The 20,109-nt window shown below is 51.2% G+C and overlaps 1 protein-coding gene across 1 annotated transcript in view; it reads left to right on the top strand.

Moving 5' to 3' along the window:
* Positions 1–11,810, top strand: part of KIAA0319L (KIAA0319 like) — a 48,929-nt gene extending 37,119 nt beyond the window's left edge. Inside the window, exons 14-21 of the mRNA XM_044997521.1 lie at positions 822–973; positions 1,195–1,333; positions 2,228–2,387; positions 2,589–2,731; positions 3,586–3,708; positions 4,475–4,565; positions 5,618–5,709; positions 8,042–11,810. Coding sequence (XP_044853456.1) covers positions 822–973; positions 1,195–1,333; positions 2,228–2,387; positions 2,589–2,731; positions 3,586–3,708; positions 4,475–4,565; positions 5,618–5,709; positions 8,042–8,229 — 1,088 coding nt within the window. The 3' untranslated portion in view covers positions 8,230–11,810. The remainder of the gene's footprint in view (positions 1–821; positions 974–1,194; positions 1,334–2,227; positions 2,388–2,588; positions 2,732–3,585; positions 3,709–4,474; positions 4,566–5,617; positions 5,710–8,041) is intronic.
* Positions 11,811–20,109: the final 8,299 nt, after the last annotated feature.

The following is a 20,109-nucleotide window of genomic DNA, read 5'->3' as shown; positions in this document are numbered from 1 at the left end:
CTCTCTGTCTCCTAATACAAGAATGAGGGGACTTCAACTGAAATGAAAAGGACTCAAATTCAAGCCTGTTAAAATGTTGTTTTCACACAAGGCATAATCAGACTGGAATTCATTGGCACGGGATGTCATTGAGGCCAAAAACTTAGTAAGAGCCAAAGAAGGATGTATACAGATAACAAGAATATCCCATTAAAATAGTTAATGCTATAATGAGAGGTTTGGAAGGGTAATGAAATCTCATGCTTGGTCTTAAGCCAGTCTCTACCTGTTCAGGGTTGGGATGAGACCTTTGTGGGGCAGATTGTCATCTGCCTACTGGGGGGTTTCCAGCACCTTCCTCGTAAGCATCTGGTGCTGGCACCTGTCTGAGACCAGGATACTGTGCTAGATGAACCATTGGTCTGATCCAGTCTGGTAATTCCTGTTCCTGTAAATCAATATCAGTTTCTCTTGCTACTACTTAACAGAATTCACTTCCGCAAGACATAATATCTGGTTCAGAATTTGGCCAGGACCTTGTGGTTAACACTTATTCTTACAAAAATTGCCATGGGATCATTAATATGAGCATAGTTGGGAACTCCTGTGTGTCATGTGAGCAGCACAGTGCCCCCTCCCAGCACCATACTGGGGTACAGATTCAAATGTGACTAAAGGAAGAACAAACTGCACTGATTCCCGTAGTATCTGGGTGGACCCCCATTTAAGCCTGGGTCCAGCCAGACCCTGCAAGATAATGGATGCCTGGATTACAGCACAGCTCCTGGTGCTATACTTGAGTTCTAACAAATTCTTGTAACAATTTTCATCTATTTGTTTAGAGATGAACAAGCCACCAGTGGCAAAGATTGCTGGGAATGTTGTCGTCACCCTGCCTACAAACACAGCAGCCTTGGATGGGTCCAAATCCTGGGATGATAAGGGAATTGTCAGCTACCTGTGGACCCGGGACGAGGGGAGTCCTGCGGCTGGGGTGAGTGCTGTCTCTCTAATGGGAATATGCAGCATTGTACAGGTATGGAAGATGTAGTGAGGTTTAGCTAGACTCTTTGGCAAATAGCTCCTGGGAGAGTATAACATTGGTTCCTGCACACTGATTGCTGTGTGGCGTGATGCAGCGCAGTATGTTGTATAGGAGTCAAATCTGCAGCGGCCTTGTTTGTTTCTTAATATTAGTTTTGTTCAAATTCCCAGGAGGTGTTAAATAATTCAGACCACCACCCTGTGCTTTTCCTCTCCAACCTGGTGGAGGGAACATACACTTTCCATCTGAAAGTGACAGATGCCAAAGGAGAGAGTGATGCAGATAGGACCACTGTGGAAGTCAAAGCTGGTGAGTCCTCTTGCTCTTTGCACCATGGAGATTCTTTCTAAACTGGAGTATCCTGCCATGAATGCTCCTTTCCTGGCAATGGCAAAAGCAGGTTGCACTACGCAGGATCTTAGATGCATGCTCTGAAATGACAGAATTGGCTGCAGGAAAGTTGTGTGTCTGTATCTGGAATACGCTGAAATCCATCAAGAGCAGGAAAAGTCTTAACATAAAGTTAGAGGGAGCTGATTAAATGATGTGGAACATTATGCCTGATGAACAGTAGACTCAACAAGCTATTTCAACTCGGTCTCTAGTCTGTTGATCTATAAAATAAGTGTAACTTTCGGGAGTAGATAATGTGCTACTGCTTTGAGGGGCGTTCAGATGAAAAGTGATATAGCAATGCAAACTGTACTGATGCCATATACGCATTTGAATTACATGGGTTGTCTTTTTTAAAAATAAACTCCTATAGCCAGCTTCCTATATATATTGGTGAGCTGAGGCATTGTATTCAATTACTTTCTGTAACGTACTGGACATCTGATGGAAAATTCACTGGTCTTCTATGCTCATCCTTCTGAATTTCCTGATGTTTTAGTGCATGAGCTCTTGACTCAGCTAGGGAAAGTACAAGTGTCATAAATTGTGGGAGGCAAACAGTTATGTTTTCCTATAGTCTTTAAAGGTGTTGGTCCATTCTCCATGTGGAGAGTCCCACTGCAAAGAGCCTTACTACCTGCCATTGTGTCTAAAGATCACGTCATCTCTATGATCCTCTCACTATTAGACGCTGCACTTTGTGTCCCAAATAAGCATTCTAGGGAGGTCCTGAAAATTAAGATTTTTCACCCACGCTGTCATTTGGAAGCCCGTAAGGATCTGCATGCGCTTGTTCTGTGTTCTTCCTAGATCCAAGGAAAAACAATCTTGTGGAGATGATACTGGATGTTAATGTCAGCCAGCTGACGGAAAGGCAGAAGGGTATGTTAATCCGTCAGATAGGCGTTCTGCTGGGCGTCCTGGACTCGGACATTACTGTACAAAAGATCCAGCCGTACACAGAGCAGAGGTAGGCGCGATGGAGGGGGCTGCCTGAGGGGTACTTAAGCAACATTCACTTTCCAGTGGGAATCAGAATGGATAATGATGGCATGCTGAGATGCTGCTTAAATGTCTGTTTACTCTCTCTTTCTGGAAAGGAGTGATGACCAGCTGACATGTAATTGTGGCCAGATTCTCTTGGTAACGTTTTCTCGTGTTTGATTTGCAGCACAAAGATGGTGTTCTTTGTGCAGAACCAACCACCCCATCAGATCTTCAAAGGGCACGATGTAGCATGGACGCTCAAAAGTGAACTCCGGAAACAGCAGTCAAACTTCCTCATCTTCCGAGCACTAGAAATTAATACAGTCAGTAAGTAGGAGAAATGGTGGAAGGAGCTAACATCTGTTCCTCTCCCTCTGCAGATGCTTGCGGGACCCGGGGGCCTGACATGGGTTGTTACCCCCTCTATCACCTCTCCCCCAAGAAAATATTCTAGGCCTAGCGCCAATAGTAAATCAAAGTGCAAACCCACTGGGCAGCGAGGGTTGTGTCCCGCCCCCACACACCCCTGTGTCTGCTCCACCAAGTCTATTACAGCTCTCAGCTTGAGAGCCTGGCTCTTCAGCTGAAGTTTGTAGACACTCGTGCTCTTAGATCTGGAGCTGCCAGGTTCAGTCCCCAGTGTTGGCCAAGAGGGTGATCATCACAAATGTATCCCCATTCCTACTCCAGGTAGGCTGTGCTGGGAACCTGCCACTTCCCTTTTGTCCTGTTTATGGGAGAGCACTGCAGCACCACAGGGCAGCTTTGCTCTCGGCTTAACGTGCTTGAAAAAGAAGACAGGCTTGGCATCCATCTCCACTAAAGCCACCTAGGGAGAGGGTTAATTATCCTTAACTTTCTCAGTGGGTCTGGAGCAGCTCAGACACAGCTGATCTGGTTGCAGCTCTAGCTGTCTGATCTAGAGAGAAATTTAGCTCAGTTCTCTTAAGAAATGAAAACCAGAAATGAGAAATCAGGTTGGTTTCACAGGCCGGTGAGAAAAGGAAAAAATACTTATCGGGTGAGTGGATTCAAGTTTGATCCCCATGGGGTTGGGCAGCTCAGGAACTTCGTTATATTCGCCATTTTTTTTCCCTTTTGTGCTATTCCAGTTGTAAATCATGTGCCGTCTGTTGCTTAAGTCTCAGTCTAACCTCACTCACAGCGATTCCTGTCCACAGCATGCCAGCTGAATTGCTCCGAGCATGGGCGCTGCGACTCCTTCACCAAGCGCTGCATCTGTGACCCGTTCTGGATGGAGAACTTCATCAAAGTGCAGACGGGGGAGGGCGAGAGTAACTGTGGTATGTGCAATCTGGGGTGGGGGGTGATCTCCTTTCTTGCAGAGGGCGGTGTGGAAGGAGTGGAGTGCTGCCTAGTTAACAGATGCATGAAGCCCTTGGCCGTACTGAAGAGCAGTTGTTTGCCAGCGTTAATTCAGCTGTTTTTTTCTTAACATCCAGTTACCTGGATTTGGGGCCCAGTGTGGTTAACGGCAAAACTCTCATTGATTTTAAGGGGAGCAGGAGCAGAGTCCTTTTCCGGGTCAGTGAATATTTGGTAGGGAAACTGATCTCCAGAGCCCTCAGATGATAAACTCTGATGAGAAGAGTTGAGTCAGTTTTCAGCATACGGCTAGCACCCCGGTCCTTTCCCTGGCTCACACAACAAAGTGGACTCGCTGCCCATGCTTCTGCCTCCATTAAAGGAAGTCTAATGCTAACCTTTTGTGTGATTATGCTACAGAAGCAGAATTCAGTGTTAAACCAGACTGATGCGTCCCTGCCATGGAGGACTAACTTTTTACATAGTGTGAGAAGTGTCTTGCAAGTGGCATGGGCAACAGAGACACGAGCAAAGAGAGGGGCTGGAAAATCAGCTCTGAAATCGTAGGCTCCCTAGAGAAGTGAGCACTAGAGCTGGCAATAGGACGCTGGTCTCTTGAATGCTATTAAGTGATGAGGCTCCTTTTTGTTATGATTGACCTGCTACAGGAGGGTCACCGAAAGTCCCAGCCAGGAACTGTGTGAGATGCTAAGTTGTGTCTCTCTTGGGTTTTTTTGGTCACAGAATGGAGTGTGCTGTATGTGATCATTGCGTCCTTTGTCATTGTGGTTGCCTTTGGAATCTTATCCTGGACTGTGGTCTGCTGTTGTAAGAGGTAATAACCTGAGCCCTTCAACCAGGGGTCTCAAACTCAGTTTACCTTAGGGCCAGTGCCAGTCCTCAAATCCTCCCAGCCAGCCAATAATGTCACTCTGCCCCTCCCCCCACCTGCCTAAGGCTCTGGGAGGGAGCTTGACTGGGGGAGGAGGTCTGGGGTAGGGGATTGGGGTGCAGGCTCTGGGAGGGAGTTTGGGTGCAGAAGGGGTGAGAGGTTGGGCTCTGGGAGGGAGTTTGGGTAGGAGAAGGGGTGGGGTTGCAGGCTCTGGGAGGAACGAGGGGGGAGGGGGTCAGGTGTGGCGCTTACCTGGGGCTCCAAGGCGGGGCGGGACGGGGGACCTCTGCGTGCTACTGCCCCCACAGCTTCCCATTGGCCGCAGGGGCGCTCGGGGTGGGAGCAGCACGCGGAGGCACAGCCCCGCCCCACCCCGGGGCCGCAGGGAGGGGCCCGCAGACGCATGGAGCTCTGCTGTGCTGCTGGGGCCCCAGGCCATTTTAAATCACCTGCGGGGGAGCGCCCAGGGGCAGCAGGTGGGGCCCAGGGAGAGACCTGGCCCCAAAACTGCTGGAGCCATTGGGGAGGTTCGCTGGCCACAGGTGGCCAGTGGGCCGTGAGTTTGAGACCCCTACCTTAAACCCTCATCTCTAATACTTTAATACATGTAGCTGCCTCCTGAAACCGAGGTCATGCAAACGGATAGTCTAGGCAGGTCACTTTACATAGGCTCTGTTATTCCCCTATCTAAAAGTGTGTCATTTGTTGCCAATTTAGAAAGAATGGAGTGTGAACAATGGTGTAATGAGGGGAGAGTAGGGCGGAGGGGTACAGGTGAAACATAAAGGTCCTAGAACTCTAGGTTCAATTTGGATGCAAGATTTTGATTACAATAAAATTGTGCGCCCAAGGTAACTTTTTTACTATAGTGTCCTCTCCTATGGAGAAAACTGGAAACAAGTTACACAGCTCTTACGTTTAGATCTTTTCCTGTCTGGGTTTGTCTAAATATGAATTTCAGCCTAACTTTTTTCCTCCTCCCCGTCCCCCTCCAGGCGAAAAGGAAAACCCAAAAGGAAAAGCAAATACAAGATTTTGGATGCCACAGATCAGGAGAGTCTGGAGTTAAAACCAAACCTCAAAGCAGGTAAAACACGAGAGAAGATCTTAACGCTTGCAGAATTCTGACCCAGGAAATCCCGCTCCTGCAGCTGTAAAATTGCAGTGTGAATCTAGCATGGTATTGAATGATGATGACGAGGCTAAGAAGGTCTGGGCTTTTGCTTCAGATCTGAAGACTGGTCACTTAGTTAAAGCATCGAACCCTCTTTGGTCTAGAAGAGAGGCTGGAAATAGTCTCTGTCCTGGTATTTCCAGCTTCTGTCACATTAGAAAAAGCACATGAACCGCCTGGTATTGCGGCACTTCCAGTTCTGAACCCAGCCAGATCCAAGCAGTGAAGAGATGGGCAAAACCATAACCAAAAGCTATTTCTGTAAAGAGTTTGGGGCTCATTTCTTGGGCCTTTGTTGAACATGTTTACTCATCTCTAGCAGGATAAAAGCCCATTGCCCTCATTAAACCTCTCAGCTGGATCCCAGAGCTGAGACCCTGACGTATATGCGTTGCAGCTGAGAAATGGAGCAGCATACTGGGCTGGACTGGCCAACGAACAGCAGGAAGTAGTTTGACTTCTCAAAAGGCACTGGGCACCGTGCTCCTGCACAGCCTGGTCTGTTCTTCTGACGATAGGCTCTGTGATTCCCCCCACCCCCCAGCCTAAAATGTCCATTTAAAAATATCCCAAGAGTCTATGTGAGAGTTAATTGTTCCCTCTTGTCGCTGCCGTAGGACAGCTAGGCAATGGGCTGTGTGCAGAGAGGGTCTCGTAACTGTAGTGTGAGTATGAACTGGGATGGGTGGGTGGGAAGGGGCCTAAGCAAAGTGTTTTTAAACCTCTAGGTGCCTTGGGATCACAGGTTTGAAAGCCTGCCATGCCGGCTAGGAAGACTGATATCCCCCATGGGAACAAGAGCTTTTTAAAAACCCAGGTTGTGCATGCTCTGTGTAAACACGGAATCCATTGGCTTTTCCACCAGGACAGGGTTTGTCCCTGTGTCCCGGGCCAGTATTTCCCTCCCCCCCATCACCTGGTGCATCCTGCTGGTTGTCACCCTCCACCCCAGAGATGGCTGCATTTGTTATGCAGGATGCAGGTAATCTAGAAATGGTGTGTTTGTATCTGTAGAACACCTGCACCAAATCATTGCTGGTGGAGAATATGACTGAGGGTAGGAGGAAGAGGTTGCAAAGCATGTGTAGAACTTACACACACACTCCAAAGAGTGAGAGAGATTTTAGCTCTTAAAATAATTCTTACTAATGAGACTCTTCACCTACTGTTTGTATGAAAGGGAGAGGTTGTTTTAACGGTGCATGGAAAATAGTCCTTAATCTTTGTGTGCTAGCTGAAAATAATTGCTCATCCTAGTATTATCCTACTTAACGATGTTCCAGCAAAGTGAACCGTACCTAATGACACGGTGGAGGGCTTTGCCATGCCTGTGCTGATCAGATAATTCCTTTGGGAGCAACGCATCCTGAAAGCCCAAGTCTGAATGCCATTGAAGAAAGGGGGGGCTTCCCCCTCCCATAACACGCACCCCCCCCCCCCACCCCCCCGTTAAGTCTGACCATCTGGCAACTAGCACCGAAGAGCCTGATCACCAAACAAAGGGCTGCTTGTGCCACCATCACTCTGTGGCAAATGTACCTCAAACTCTCACTTTTCACTGGTAACTAAATTCCCTCCTTGATGCTTCAGATAGTGTCTGCTAAGCAGAGTGTCTCTTTGCCCAGTTACACATGGGAACGTTCCCACTTCCAGAGCAAATTTGCATTTCACCAAAAAGTAAAAGCTGAAATCTAAATTACTTCCTCTGTTGACAGTATCAGTAAACATGTCTCTCCTCCGCCCTTGTGAATTTAATCTTAATTCAACCCGTTAATTTACCTTCCTTCCCTTGCAGGCCAGAGGAGAAGCAGTGATGCTAGAGAAGGGTGAATAGTGAGTGTGTGCAGTGATATTCTGTCACACCCCTGCCTACTTTTTACTACAGTCTCTAACCCCAATAGAACTAAATGTAGGCAGTAAGGTGTGACAGCCCCAAACACCTGACAACCGCACCAGTTTCTCTGCATGTTGTGTCCTGGAGCATCTCAACATGAATGTGTGACCCTGATTGTGTCACGCTGCCTGAAACACATTCAGGGGTGGTTTGTTGTCCTGCAAGCTCGGTGGCTCTTGGAGGGAGTTGGGGGATAGCTCCCGGAGACTCAGCTGAGTTCTGGACGGATGATATGTGCCTAATAGCAGCACCGAGTGAGCCTGCGATTCCTTCTCCTGTTCGCTCTAGTGTATGTTACTGAGAACGTTGAAAGTGTTTCTAATGTGGGATTCTCTTTGGCTTCTTTCAAAGGCAGCAGACAGAAAGCTCAGGTCCTTAACACCAGCCTGATGCATTCCGAATCTGAACTGGACAGCGACGAAGCCATCTTCACATGGCCAGACCGAGAGAAAGGGAGACTCCTCCGGAGTCAGAATGGCTCCCTGCGCAATGGACAGGTGCTGCCCAAACCGAAGAACCAAAGGGAAGAGATCTTATAGCCAAGCCCTAAGTCGCCTTTAGCTAGGGGACCGAGTGAAAAGGGAGGCGACTCCATTCCCCTGTCCCGGGGGGGCCCTTGGAGACCAGCTGGATCGTGTTAGGACAAAGCTGCTAACTTATTTCATGGAAACTACCTTTGTTTTTGTGGGTTTCTTTTCGTTCGACTAGAACTGGTTGTACTTGAATCCTGACTTCAAGGGAAATCAAAGGGAGGAAAAGGACCTGTGAAATACAGACTACCTGGCATCTGGAATGCCACAGGACAGAACCACTTACCACAGCTGTGAAAGCACAGACCCACCCACCTCCTACTGCAATGGAGGCAAAATTCCCATGGACCTTCAGTCTACTCCCCACTGGAGGATTCTTCTCCCTGAAGGAGGGTCAGGGTCGGGCTTGTGAGAGCCGTGCTTCGGGCTCCCATCAGACCACGGCAGCCTCCAGCAGTGATGGCTGGCTGGCTGACACACTGACTGACACACTGACTGACTTTTTAAAAAAGAAAAACAAACCTAGCTCACATGCTACTTCAGCTGCAGAAAAAGCTTTCCCCCCTCTCTGCCCCACCCCCCTCCACTGATTAAGGACCATTTTCTAAAACATTAACCTTGTCCTTTCACACCAGCTAACCGCGTGGGGTGGGGGACATTAAAATACTGCGCTCACCCAGAATGGGCTGCATCAGTTCACAGCTATGAGGGGGTTGTAATTGTTTTAAATTGTTAGTCTTATCACTGGGAATGGAGATGAAACGGCACCTAATCAGATGCCGAAAACTTAGCTGGAGTGAACAGCCCAGCTCCAGAGTCTGTGCTAGCCAGCTGAACGGGGCGCCCCATCCCTGCAGCCAGCCCTTCCGGGTTTGTACCAGACCCAGGGGATCGTTTGCTAATGGGAAGGAGAGTGCCTGCCTTTCTGGTATCTGTGACTAATAGCTTAATTCCAAAGCCCCGAGAAGTTCGTTCAGCTCCACGGCACACTGTGTCGATTCTGAAACCCTTCAATGTGTGCTCAGCAACACTGTAGAATATCAGTACTGCCCTCCATACTGTCCTTTCTTCAAACACGTACACACGTCAAAGACAAACATGGGTGGATACCTTCACTCCCCGATAGCTGGACGTCCCCCTCCAGCTGGCACCTCGGTAGCCTTTTGTTGTGCTGTCGTTGAGTAGCCCTGTGTGTGCTCCTAGCATTGAACTGTTTTGACTGACGGCTGACATGCCCACTTCAAATTTATTAACTGACTGAAACAGGGACCATTCAGATCCTCTTTGCCCAAATACCTGCAGGTGGCTCCCAGAGGCACGTCCCCATATGGAGTGTGTCCTCGCTGGGCAGCGTGGTTCTGAACTGCATGCCCCTTTCAGTCAATGACAACGTGGAGTCGAGTGATTGTGTGTGATGCTCCCTCCCCATTGCCATGTCTGTCTCAGCATGCTGCTTTCTTGAGCCAAACCTCCATCTTTTTCATTGGGGTGTCAGATGCCTCTGCCCCTCTAGGGTGAGTACTTAGTTCATGGCCTTTCTTTGTGTTTAATTAAACTGGTAACTTGTTTCATTGGCTTCCTTTTTTGGATACTGAAAGACAAAAGGCTTTAAACTCCTAAATTGTATTTATATTGCTGCACTACTGACTTGTGTTGAACCAGATGAAGATTAAAGACACTATTTAATTTGAGGGAGTGTTCCCCACTGAATGTAGTCATGGCTGCTGCTAATTTAATGTTTCCGTGCAATGAGATGTCTTCCTTAGGCACAAGTGTCGGATTCTGTGTTTATTTCTACTTGGCTAATAAGACATGAGGATTTTGCCGAATTGACTTAGGCCAGCCGTAGTTCTTGACCTCACGTGATAGTGCACTGTAGTGCAGGCTGCACTTCTAGCACACAGCATGTGTGCGCGTCTGTTCCTCTCTCCAGACTCCTGTGGTGGGCTCAGCCTGGCTGGTCTCCCCCTAGGTGATGGGACCCCCAACATGTTGCCATAACCCCACATGCGCTCCTACCTTTCCCCCACCACGCAGGGCGAAGGTAACACCAGACTTCTCCATTTGAAGGGACACAGTCAAGTGAAAAATCACATTTCGGTCTGAAATTTACTGTTGTGAGTAGCACTGAAACCTATGGGCAGGGTGTCATCCATGAAACCCTTTTAAACTGATGGTAGGTGTCCCTTTAATCCTCTCCTCCCTTAGGCACATACTTTAAGCTTGTCACTCCCCTTGCGTCCTGGGGAGGTTCTCCCTGCAAGGAATTCTCAGCCTGTTTGCAGCATTGAAGCTTTTAGGGATTCTTTTCCTGCAGAGATCAGGACCTCTCCCAGGAGATGCATGCTGTGCCTTTACGCTGGCGCTCTGCCTTCCTGTTACGGAAGGGGAAAGCATTAAAACCTGTCCAGCTATTACTCGACAGCACCTTTGTTAGCTGAGGGTTTTGGTTTTTTTTCTTCCTCCCATTTCACTGTGGGAACTGACCACTTACACTGAAGTGCTTTCGTCGGCTGACTGCACCGCTGTCGATAGAATAGTTGTTTCCTGCCTGGCATGGAGACGACTTGCGTTTTGCAGAAGGCGATAGGCCATCGACAGACTCCTTGCTAACCAGTTTTGGTAGGAGAGCTTCCTGTCCTTAGTCATTTGTCATCTCAAAATGCAGGTTTATGACTGCAGATCACAAGTCCCGAAAGTTAAATTTCCTGCTTGCCATTAGTATTCTTTTATTGTGCAACATTCCCCCTCTGCATGAAACACCCCCTCAGCCAGCCCCCAAAAAACCCCTGTTCTGCACTTCAGATATTAACCCTTTGTGCCTCTAAATTGTTTCGCCCGAACAGAGGTTACGAAGAAGTATGTACAGTATATACACATGCCCTCACTGCGCACTGATAAATGTGAGAAGCTTTTCATAAATGAATTTGGAATCTAGGAGACTCGAATGTCAATCAAGGGACAAGTGGTCAGTGAAAAACCCTGACAAGCAGAAGGTGGAAGCATTAGCTGCCTTGGTGTGAAAATCTCCATTAGGGTGGAAGAGGTTGTGGGCAGATTGTCTGCTTGGAAAAAGACAACAGCCCATGTTAGAGATGATCCTCCTCTGATGTAGGAGTGTGTACAACGAAAGCATTAGTTTAAAATCCTGTAACTCCCTTTCCTCCTACCCCAGGGTATTATTAATATCATTGCTCATTTGTTGCCTAAGTACCCTGATCCTGGTTTGACCTTGCAATAAGAAGTTTTCTGCATGGCTATGCATTATGAGTTCACAGTTAGAGACTCTATGGCTACAAGTTACCCATGTGTGGAAGTTAAAAGCTGAGACATCTGTTAGATGAACCATCAGCCGAATTTGATTTTGTTTTCCTCACTCCAGTGTAAATGTACTTCAGACACACACTTGTGTTTAGTAAAGATGTTTGAGTCAGAGGCCAGAATCTCTTGCAATGTTGAGACCCAGTTTTAAATAGTTTGTTAATTTTTCCTTGTTCTGTACCCTGGGGTGGCCCAACCTGTCTGACCTTTAATTTCATGTTTGTTTGATTGCAGTGTTACTTGGATCAAGACTGGGAAATGATTTTTTTTAAAACCACATTTCTTGCAAATAAAAGGGGAAGTTGTTTTGCTGCTGCTTATCTTACTTCTGGCTCCTGTTTCTCTCTAGATATACGTTGATGGGGTGTCTAAACCAGGCATCCCAAATGTGGGGCTCTTCCACTTGAAAAATACGCTGCCTACAGTCCGTCAAATATCCTTTTGTTCCCTTTTCCCTATCCTCAGTGTCTGCAAACCACTTTGGAACCATTGACTAATAATAATGGTGCTGCCATTGCCTTGCCCAGCTGAGTGTTGCATTTGCAACTTGTCAGGAGCTGGATGCAATAGTCTAAATGTGTAGACGCTTGAAACATGCTTCACCTAGAACTCAGAGGCTGCTCGAGACTGGCTGGAGCATCCTGTGCTGGATCTTGTCGATCTTGCCTAGACACGGTTCTCTCTGTTAGCCAGGGATGGCCCAGGGTCTGCAATATAAAACTTCATGGGTTTTATGAGACCCACCAAAGATGCTTTGGGTGGGTGCCCCTGCTTTAGTGCCAGTAGCTATTGTCTGTTCATGAGCTTGACAGAGCTGCTGAGAATGATCTCTTCAGCTCCCACCTCGTGCTAACTTTCCAGCCATTTCATGGCGATTACCTTGCGAGACAACCCCACTAACTGCTCTTGACCCGACTTCTTGCTTTTCAGGCTAGAACCGAAGAGGAAATTCAATAAAGACAAATGCAAGCTACTGCTTCACTTGGGAAGGAAAAATCAAATGCACAACTGCAAAATGGGGAATAACCGTCTAAGTGGTAGAACTGCTGGCAGGGAGCTGGTGGGTTATAATGGATCACAAACCGAGTATGAGGCGTCAGTGTGATGCAGCTGCAAAAAAAAAAAAAAAGTGAATATGATTCTGGGGTGTATTAACGGGAGTGTTGTGTGTAAGACATAGGAGGTAATGGTCCTGCTCTACTCGGCACTGGTGCGACCCTAGCTGGAGTAGCGTGTCCAAGTCTAGTGCCACTCATTAGGAAGGATGTGGACACTTTGGAAAGAGTTCGGAGGACAGCAACGACCATGATAAAAGGCTTATAAAACCTGACCTATGGGGAAAGTGTTTAGAAAAAGATTGGTCTTGAGAAAACACGTCACCCCTCCATCTTAAAGGCTGTTATAAGAGGACAGTGATTAATCGTTCTCCCTGTCCATGGGAGGTAGGACAAGAAGTATTGGGCTTAAGCTGCAGCCAGGGAGGTTTAGGTTAGATGTTAGGACAAACTTTCTAACTCTAGGGGTAGTTTGGCTCTGGAACAGGCTTCCAGGGGGGTTGTGGAATCCCCGTCATTGGAGGGTTCTAAGAACAGGTTGGAGAAACACGTATCAGGGCCGGTCTGGGTTTACTTGGTGCTGCCCCTGTGCAGGGGCCTGGACTTGCTGACTTCTCGAGGTCCCTCCCAGCCCCACGGGTCTGAGTCCATGATTGCTCAGCCCTCTGCTGTGTGCCTTGTCTGTTGGAGGACACTGCCGAGCTACCTCAAAGGCAGCCTCTGTGCTGGTGAGCAATACGGTGGGAGTTGATGCTGGTGGCACACAGGACCACCCCCCCAACACACACACACCCCCCATCCATCTCTGACATCCAGCCATGTGCTTTAGCTGCAGAACCAGCCCTAAGTGCAAAGGCTGCCGCAGTCCCTGGCAAAAAAGCCCTGACAACTAAGATTTCCGAGGCTGGGCGTGGAGGGAGAGAGCTTCGTGTGCATCCGCTGAGGGCTGCTCTAAGGAAGCAGGAGGAGATGCAAATGTGGACTATTGATTTCACTGGAAAGCAAAATTGCTGAAGCTTCAGGGATCGAGCTTCAGCAAAGTGCCCCGGCGCATGGGCTGTCTGTACCTCGTAATGAAGCTGAGGAACGTTTATTAATTAGTGCAGTCCTTGAAAGAGATTAACAGGGGCTGCCCTGCTGTCAGTTAAAGGAGTTGCTATAGAGATTGCACATTAGCACTGCAGCTGCCAGAAGGAGCCTGTGTAACATTAGGGGGCAGGTTTGTTTCAACAAGTGGAGGGAATTCACCTCTTTCCCCCTCGCCAGCCCGGTTACTGTACAATTTATAAACCGTGCACTGGCGTATAGGCACCTGCTGCTGCTGGCAGTCACTCCAGGAGCTGACCCGGCCGTGCACTGTGCTACCTGGGCATAGCCCCTGCTGCTGGGGGCAGCCTCTTCCCTCCCTCTGCTGGCTTACGCTCCATTTCCAGTTGGCTCAGAAAAAAATAAAATAAACCTTAAATTTCTCTGATTGTCTAATGGCTCCAAATGGCACCATCTGCCCCAGGCCCCCTTTGCTATCCCCATCTCTTAGCCCCTTGTGCCTGCTGCTATTGGGCAGGATCTGGCCACCTGAGAGCCAGATTGTTACAATGTGCCAATGGCCCTACTGCTTTTTAATCGTTTTTAAGTTACAGTTTCCTAAAATGGCCACGTCTCAACTTTTTCTGCTCCAGGATCCTCCCTGCCCATCTAGTCAGGATCCCCCACCTACGTACGGACGGCCGTGACCCCAAGGCTATGAGTTCATGTTCTTACGCAACCCCCACCTGGGGGCCTGGCTTTTTACCTTAGGTGGGGAACAAGCCACCCCTTAGCTCTGGGGCTAAAGCTTTGTAGCCAGCACTGCCCCTAGTGGAGATTCATCAGCATTGCACCCGGTGAGATCACAGGTGGGGTCCAGTGGTTGCCTGCTGGATGAATCCCAATCCTGTCCTCTGTGCATTAGGCCACGCTGCCTCTCCCTAAACTAAGTGTCCAGTGAGGCAGCAGGTGGCTCCTGCTGATGAAAAGAGCTAGGTATGAGTATCGTTAGCCTGTGGTGTGCTTTGGGGCAGGGACTGACACTCTGTTCTGTGTTTGTACAGGGCCTAGCGCAACGGAGCATGGATCTCTGACGGGGGTCCCTACGAGCAACCTCAACACAAAGGAAGAATGATGAACCCTGAGGCTCTGACGCCTTCTCTGCTGGACTGTTCATTGCACCAGTGTGGCCCCATTGATAGAGCTGCACCCTGTGCGAACCCTCGGTACGGGGGTAAGCTGCAAATTGCAGGTTATATTTTGCCCCAAGGCAGCAGCGCTGCACAAGGGGTCTGCACTGGCCCCAACCCCGCTCCTCTCGGGACCTTCAACTCAGCATCTGCTCTCCCTTCTCTTGAGAGGCAGCTGCAGCTCACGTGGGGGTGCAGGGGCTGCCGTTAGCTAAGTCCTCCAGAGACCCTGCCATGGTCCTGCAGCACCAAGCCTGCCTCTCCTGATGTACCAGGCAAGGGGAGGAGCTACACAAGGCCCAAACTGACACTATCCCTGGGGGGTTGCACCATGGTTCTGTCACCAAAACAAAAACCACCCCCGAGCCTGTCCCTTGGGGGCCGGTCCAGTGTCCTCCTCTGCAGCATGTTTGCTGGGCTCCCTTGCTCTGCTTCTAGGGCCGTGCATGGTGCTGAGAGCCCGGCGTTTAGGGTAAGGTCTGCCACCAGCCCCTTCCAGTTTTCCCGGGAGGCCAGGCCAGGAGAATGCCAAAGGCCTGGCAGTGAAGCAGGTCCAAAGACTTTTCTTTCCCTGAGGGAAAGTTTAGACAAAAATTGAAAAATCTTTGTACCTAGAAGAGCTGCAGCGATCACCTTGTTAGCAAGGTTCAATGTACCAACCCCCCCCTGCCCAGTTTGGGGGTGTCCAGCTGCATTTTAGACTCACCCTGGTTTCCGCAGTCCAGGATTGCCTTGCTATTCCCTTGGGCACTAGGTGGTGATTTAGCTGCACTTGCTAATGAATTCGCACTGACACCATTAAGGTTAACGACCTGCTCGTTAACAAGAGAAGATGGCTTTGAAGGGGAAATTATTCTAATAATTGTTGTAGCCAACACCTGTGAATGACACCAGCCCGGTTGTACTGCACCGGCTCCCACCTGCATGTTACATTAAGCAGGGTAACACCTGCACTGCCAGCTGCTTCTGGAGCTCGTCAGATCCAGGGGCCTGTTGCTGCCGTGTCTGTTCTGCAGGGGCCACAGGATGTGTGGGACACAGCCGTGCTCAGGAAGGGCTCTGCAGGCTGGGGCAGAGTGGGATGCTGGCCTGGTATGGGGGGAGCAGCCTGCGAGGGTGGGGCCAGGCCAGCTGAGGTGCTGAGTAGGGGGGTGTTGAAGCTGCTCGGCAGATCCGGCTGCCCTGAGCCCATTTGCACTGGGCAGGTGGTCACTCAGCGTGGGTAAAGGCCAGGCTTTATGCTGCTTGCTGTCGAATCTCAGGGCCTTGATTTAAGGAGAACCCGTCTTTCAGGGGCAGAGCCTGCCCAGTTTCTCCAGGAGAGCTCGGGCCGATTGCTGCTGTTTGCATTACGGTAGCAACGAGAGTCCCCGGCGGAGACGGGCCCCCAGTGCGCCAGGCGCTGCACGAGCCCGGACCGAGAGGTGGGCCCCTGCACAGAGAGGCCCCTAGTAAGAGGCAGTTCATCCTCCAAAGAGCGTACAGCTGAAGGGCGCAAAGGTGGGAGACAGGAAGTGCCGTTATCTCCACTGCATAGACGGGACGGGAGGCCCAGAGAGACGCAGCTTTCGCGGGCTGGTCCTTCCCCTTCCGTTCCAGCCCCGGGTTCAGCGTGGAGCCCAGGGCTGGAATTACGAGTCCCTCCTAGTTTCAATGCCAAACCATCAACCAGCCGTGAATGCAGGCCCAGCCGGGTCCCGCCTCCCTCCAACCCCTCGTGGCCCTTCCTGGCCACCCTGGGGAGGAGCCTGCGTTTGCAGCAAGTCTCTGAAGTGGAGAGATTTGGACTTTGCTGCCCCAGGATGCCCCTAGCAGCACCCGCCAGATTCACCCCTCGCTTGGGGAGATTCTGCTGCTTTCCCCTGCATGTCCTCCTGGCAGCACGGCTCTCAATGACCTGCCCTGTCTGCTGCACCAGCCAGCCTTGCACTGAGGGGGGGCTGGACTCACATGCACAAGGCTCCCCTGGGTGCAGATTCCAGCACTGGGAGAAGCTCCCCTTAAATTCCTGCTGAGCAGAGCAGCAGGAAGGGAGAGGCCCTGAGAAATGCTGGGGTGGGGAAGGTGCATCTTGGTGTTTAACTATAATTCATTAGAGCTCCAGCCCTAGTTGTCTGTTATCTGCTCCCCTCCCCGCTCAGCCTGACAGGCGCTGAGACCCCCCACAGCTCGGTCCCCGCTCCCAGGCGCGTGCCTATGGTGCAACCAATGCAGCATCCTGCCCCTGCTGCTGCCCCCTGGCTTGCAGTGGCTCTGACCCCCCCTCTGCCTGGTGCTTCCCAAAACCTTCCCATGGCTGCTCCAAAGCTGGGACTCCTCTGCCAGCGTCCCCTGCCCCAGACATGCTGGATGTGTCACACCTCTGGCTGCCACCATCCACCCACGGCACGTTAGCTGCCCTCCAGGGGCAACTCTGGGCTTAGGAAGAGGGAGCTCATCACCAGCCTTGGCAGAGGGAACCCCCAGGTCCCCACTCTTCATAGCGGAGACACTGGACTCAAGCAGCTGCAGAGGCAGCTTTCCACTAGCCGATACGTCCCACGGGGCCCCTCTGAGTGAGTCTGGACTGTAATGAACTGGAGTTCAGGGGAGCTCACGTGCCTGTGCACCGTGGCCTTCTACTGGAGGGAATCGGACTGTGCCACTGTGTCTCATAGGCCCCGTACTGCAAACAGCATCTCCTTTAGCCCAGGGACCTGTGCTTTAGGGGCAGGAGGAACTGAGGTCTCTCCACCCTTCTCTCTGTTGCTGTGACGTCCTGAGAGGTCGTGATGTGCAGTACAGGTCACGTCCTAAGGGGACATGAGGTTGGCTGTGAGTGTGGGACATGACTCACATGCAGATGCTTTGCCATGCAGAGGGGGAGGCCAGGCAGGGCATTGGGGCAGGGTGGAGGCATCCTGCTGCTGGGGACGTTTCACTGGCTGCCTGGGCAGGTGCAGATAATGCTAGTGATCAATACAGCCCTGGCTCCCCTATTCTGTGTGAGTCCCATGCTCCTTAAAGACCTGAGCTGGGGCTGCCGACCCATGAGATAGCACAAGGGGGCTGGTGACCCAGGGCTGTGAAACCTTCCCCATCTCCTGGGCTAACGTGGACCCTTGAATTAACCCTATAGCAGGTTTCAAAGCCTTTTAATTTCCTGGCATGTTTGCTGTAGTTTAATCTGGTATTTCAGGTGACTTTTGTTATGTTCACAACTCCACACAGAGAAATTAGAGAGAGCCTACACACACTGGCTGGAAGGCTGCAGCGCCCCACTAGATTTCTTAGAATTCAGAATGATGATACTCGGGAACCCAAAAACAGAGAGAGACAAAGCAGGCTGCTCCCGAGGCAGAGAGCCCAGCTACTCTGATCACAAGTTTCCTTACAGAGTCCTGTACTTTGCAAGCAGGACCAGGATCACACCCAGGTCTCAAAGTGAGCTTGCAATTCCAAGACAGTCCTCCACCCCACAGCTCTAGCTGGTTTAGGGCCTAGTTTTCAAGCCCAGGGCCCCAGCTTCCCCTACTGCATGTGTACACAAGTACCCAGTGTGTGTGCGCGTGAGCACCGGCCTGAATCCTTGTACATCCGGGTGCAGGCAGGACATGGATAAACATTGCTGTTTGCTTTGAATGCCCTCATCCGGGAGGTCTGCCTGGGGTCTGCACATCGGCCTTTGCTGCCTGCCCTGGCTACTGGGCTAGCAGCCTCCACTATGGAAACCAAACGGGTGTTAATTACCGGGTACGGTCTGGGACTAGGAGTTAAGGCCAGAATCTCCAACAGGGCCCAGAGCTGGGGCCCAATTCTGCAGCCTATTGGGGGAATCCAGCCCCTGTTTGGGTTCCTGAAGGGGAGCCAGGCGAGGTGGATAATCTCCCATTAAGCCCTCGCAAGCCACAGGCGTGCCCGCAGCATGGTGAGCAGCCCAGGGGCCTGCGCAGGCCTGCGCAGCCCCCGAGCAATGTCACCTTCCCATGTGCCAAGGCCCCACGCTAGCTAGCACTGAGTCCGTCTTTCCATTGTTCAAAACAATCTCTTTTCCACACTCGCTGCCAAAGCTTTCCCGCTTTCCCCGGCTCCGCGCGCTCCAGTATATTTAGCTGCCTCTAGCCTGCTACCTTTCCTTATATAGCAGAGGCCAAACGAATTTCTCACTCTCATTATTAATAGCCTGCGAGGAGTTCTGAGGAGGCTGCCAAAAATAGCAGGCAAACACTGCGTGGCCGGCCGGGGAGCGGGGCATTAGTGCTGAGGGACGGGAGTGAAGGGCCCTGCCAAGGAAGTGCATTCTGCCGGGGGGAGGCCTGGGGGGGCTCCTTGTTTTTCTCCTTTTCCAGCTGGTCACTAGAACAAGGTGTCGTGTGTCCCCCACTCGCTGACCTCCCCGATACTCCACCTCGCGCCTCCGGGTGGCTGCAAAGCCTCCTCTTGCGTCTGGGACGTTCTGCAGCTCGGAGGAGCCAGGCTCAGAGCCCAGAGGATGCTGCTGCCGAAGGGACCCGGAGGAGGGAGAGCTGGGAGGTAGGAGCTTGGCTTTGGAGTCTCTCTAATCACTTTGCAGGCGCGAGGCTTTTCGCGAATTGTGTGTGTGTGTGTGGGGGGGTGTTCAATATACTAAGAGCAACCTGCATGGCCTGGGACAGCTTTGAGATGGGGGGGTTGAGTCCTTTCCACAGCCCCTCCCCATTCCCCTGTCTCCCCACTGCTTTTCCGCCGACGGAGCCCTGATCACTGGGGCTTTGGCATGTCACAAATGGGGGGTATTTGGCCTCCCCACATCTCCCAGAGTCTGGGTGTCAGGGGCTCCGAAAGTCACCCCAGCCCCAGGCGAGCAGGCGGCCCCAGTGCCCGAGGAGCGCAGGCAGAGGGGACCGCGGGGGACCCAAACCCATCGACACGTTGCCGCGCACGCCAACTTGGAAAAGCCAAACTGAAGTCCAGAGCCGCTGGCGAGAGGCGAATGCTCCTTGCAGCAGGGTCAGGAAAGCGGCAGCGCACGGCGGGTTCCCTTCCGGGCCTTGCCAGCACGCGCCCCGACAGGGAGCCCGGCTACACCGCTGGACCCGGACAAGTCCCCACATCCAAACCGACCGAACCCTCATGTCTCCCCAGCGCTGATCAGCCAAAGGGTTTGGACGTCCTAAGACAAGCAACCGCCTGGGCTCCCCTCTGCCGTTCCCTGGAAACAGCCTGGACCTGAAGCCCTGGCTGCTTTTTGCCTTTCGTGCCGTGGGTTGGTTTGATGGCAGCGTCTCTGGGCCCCTGTGGCTGCTTGCGGCCAGAGTCTCCTAGGGCTGCTCCCTGGC

This window comes from Mauremys mutica, chromosome 23 (assembly GCF_020497125.1).
Source record: "Mauremys mutica isolate MM-2020 ecotype Southern chromosome 23, ASM2049712v1, whole genome shotgun sequence".
NCBI classification, from domain to species: domain Eukaryota; kingdom Metazoa; phylum Chordata; order Testudines; family Geoemydidae; genus Mauremys; species Mauremys mutica.
This window is presented reverse-complemented; position numbering and strand designations above follow the sequence as displayed.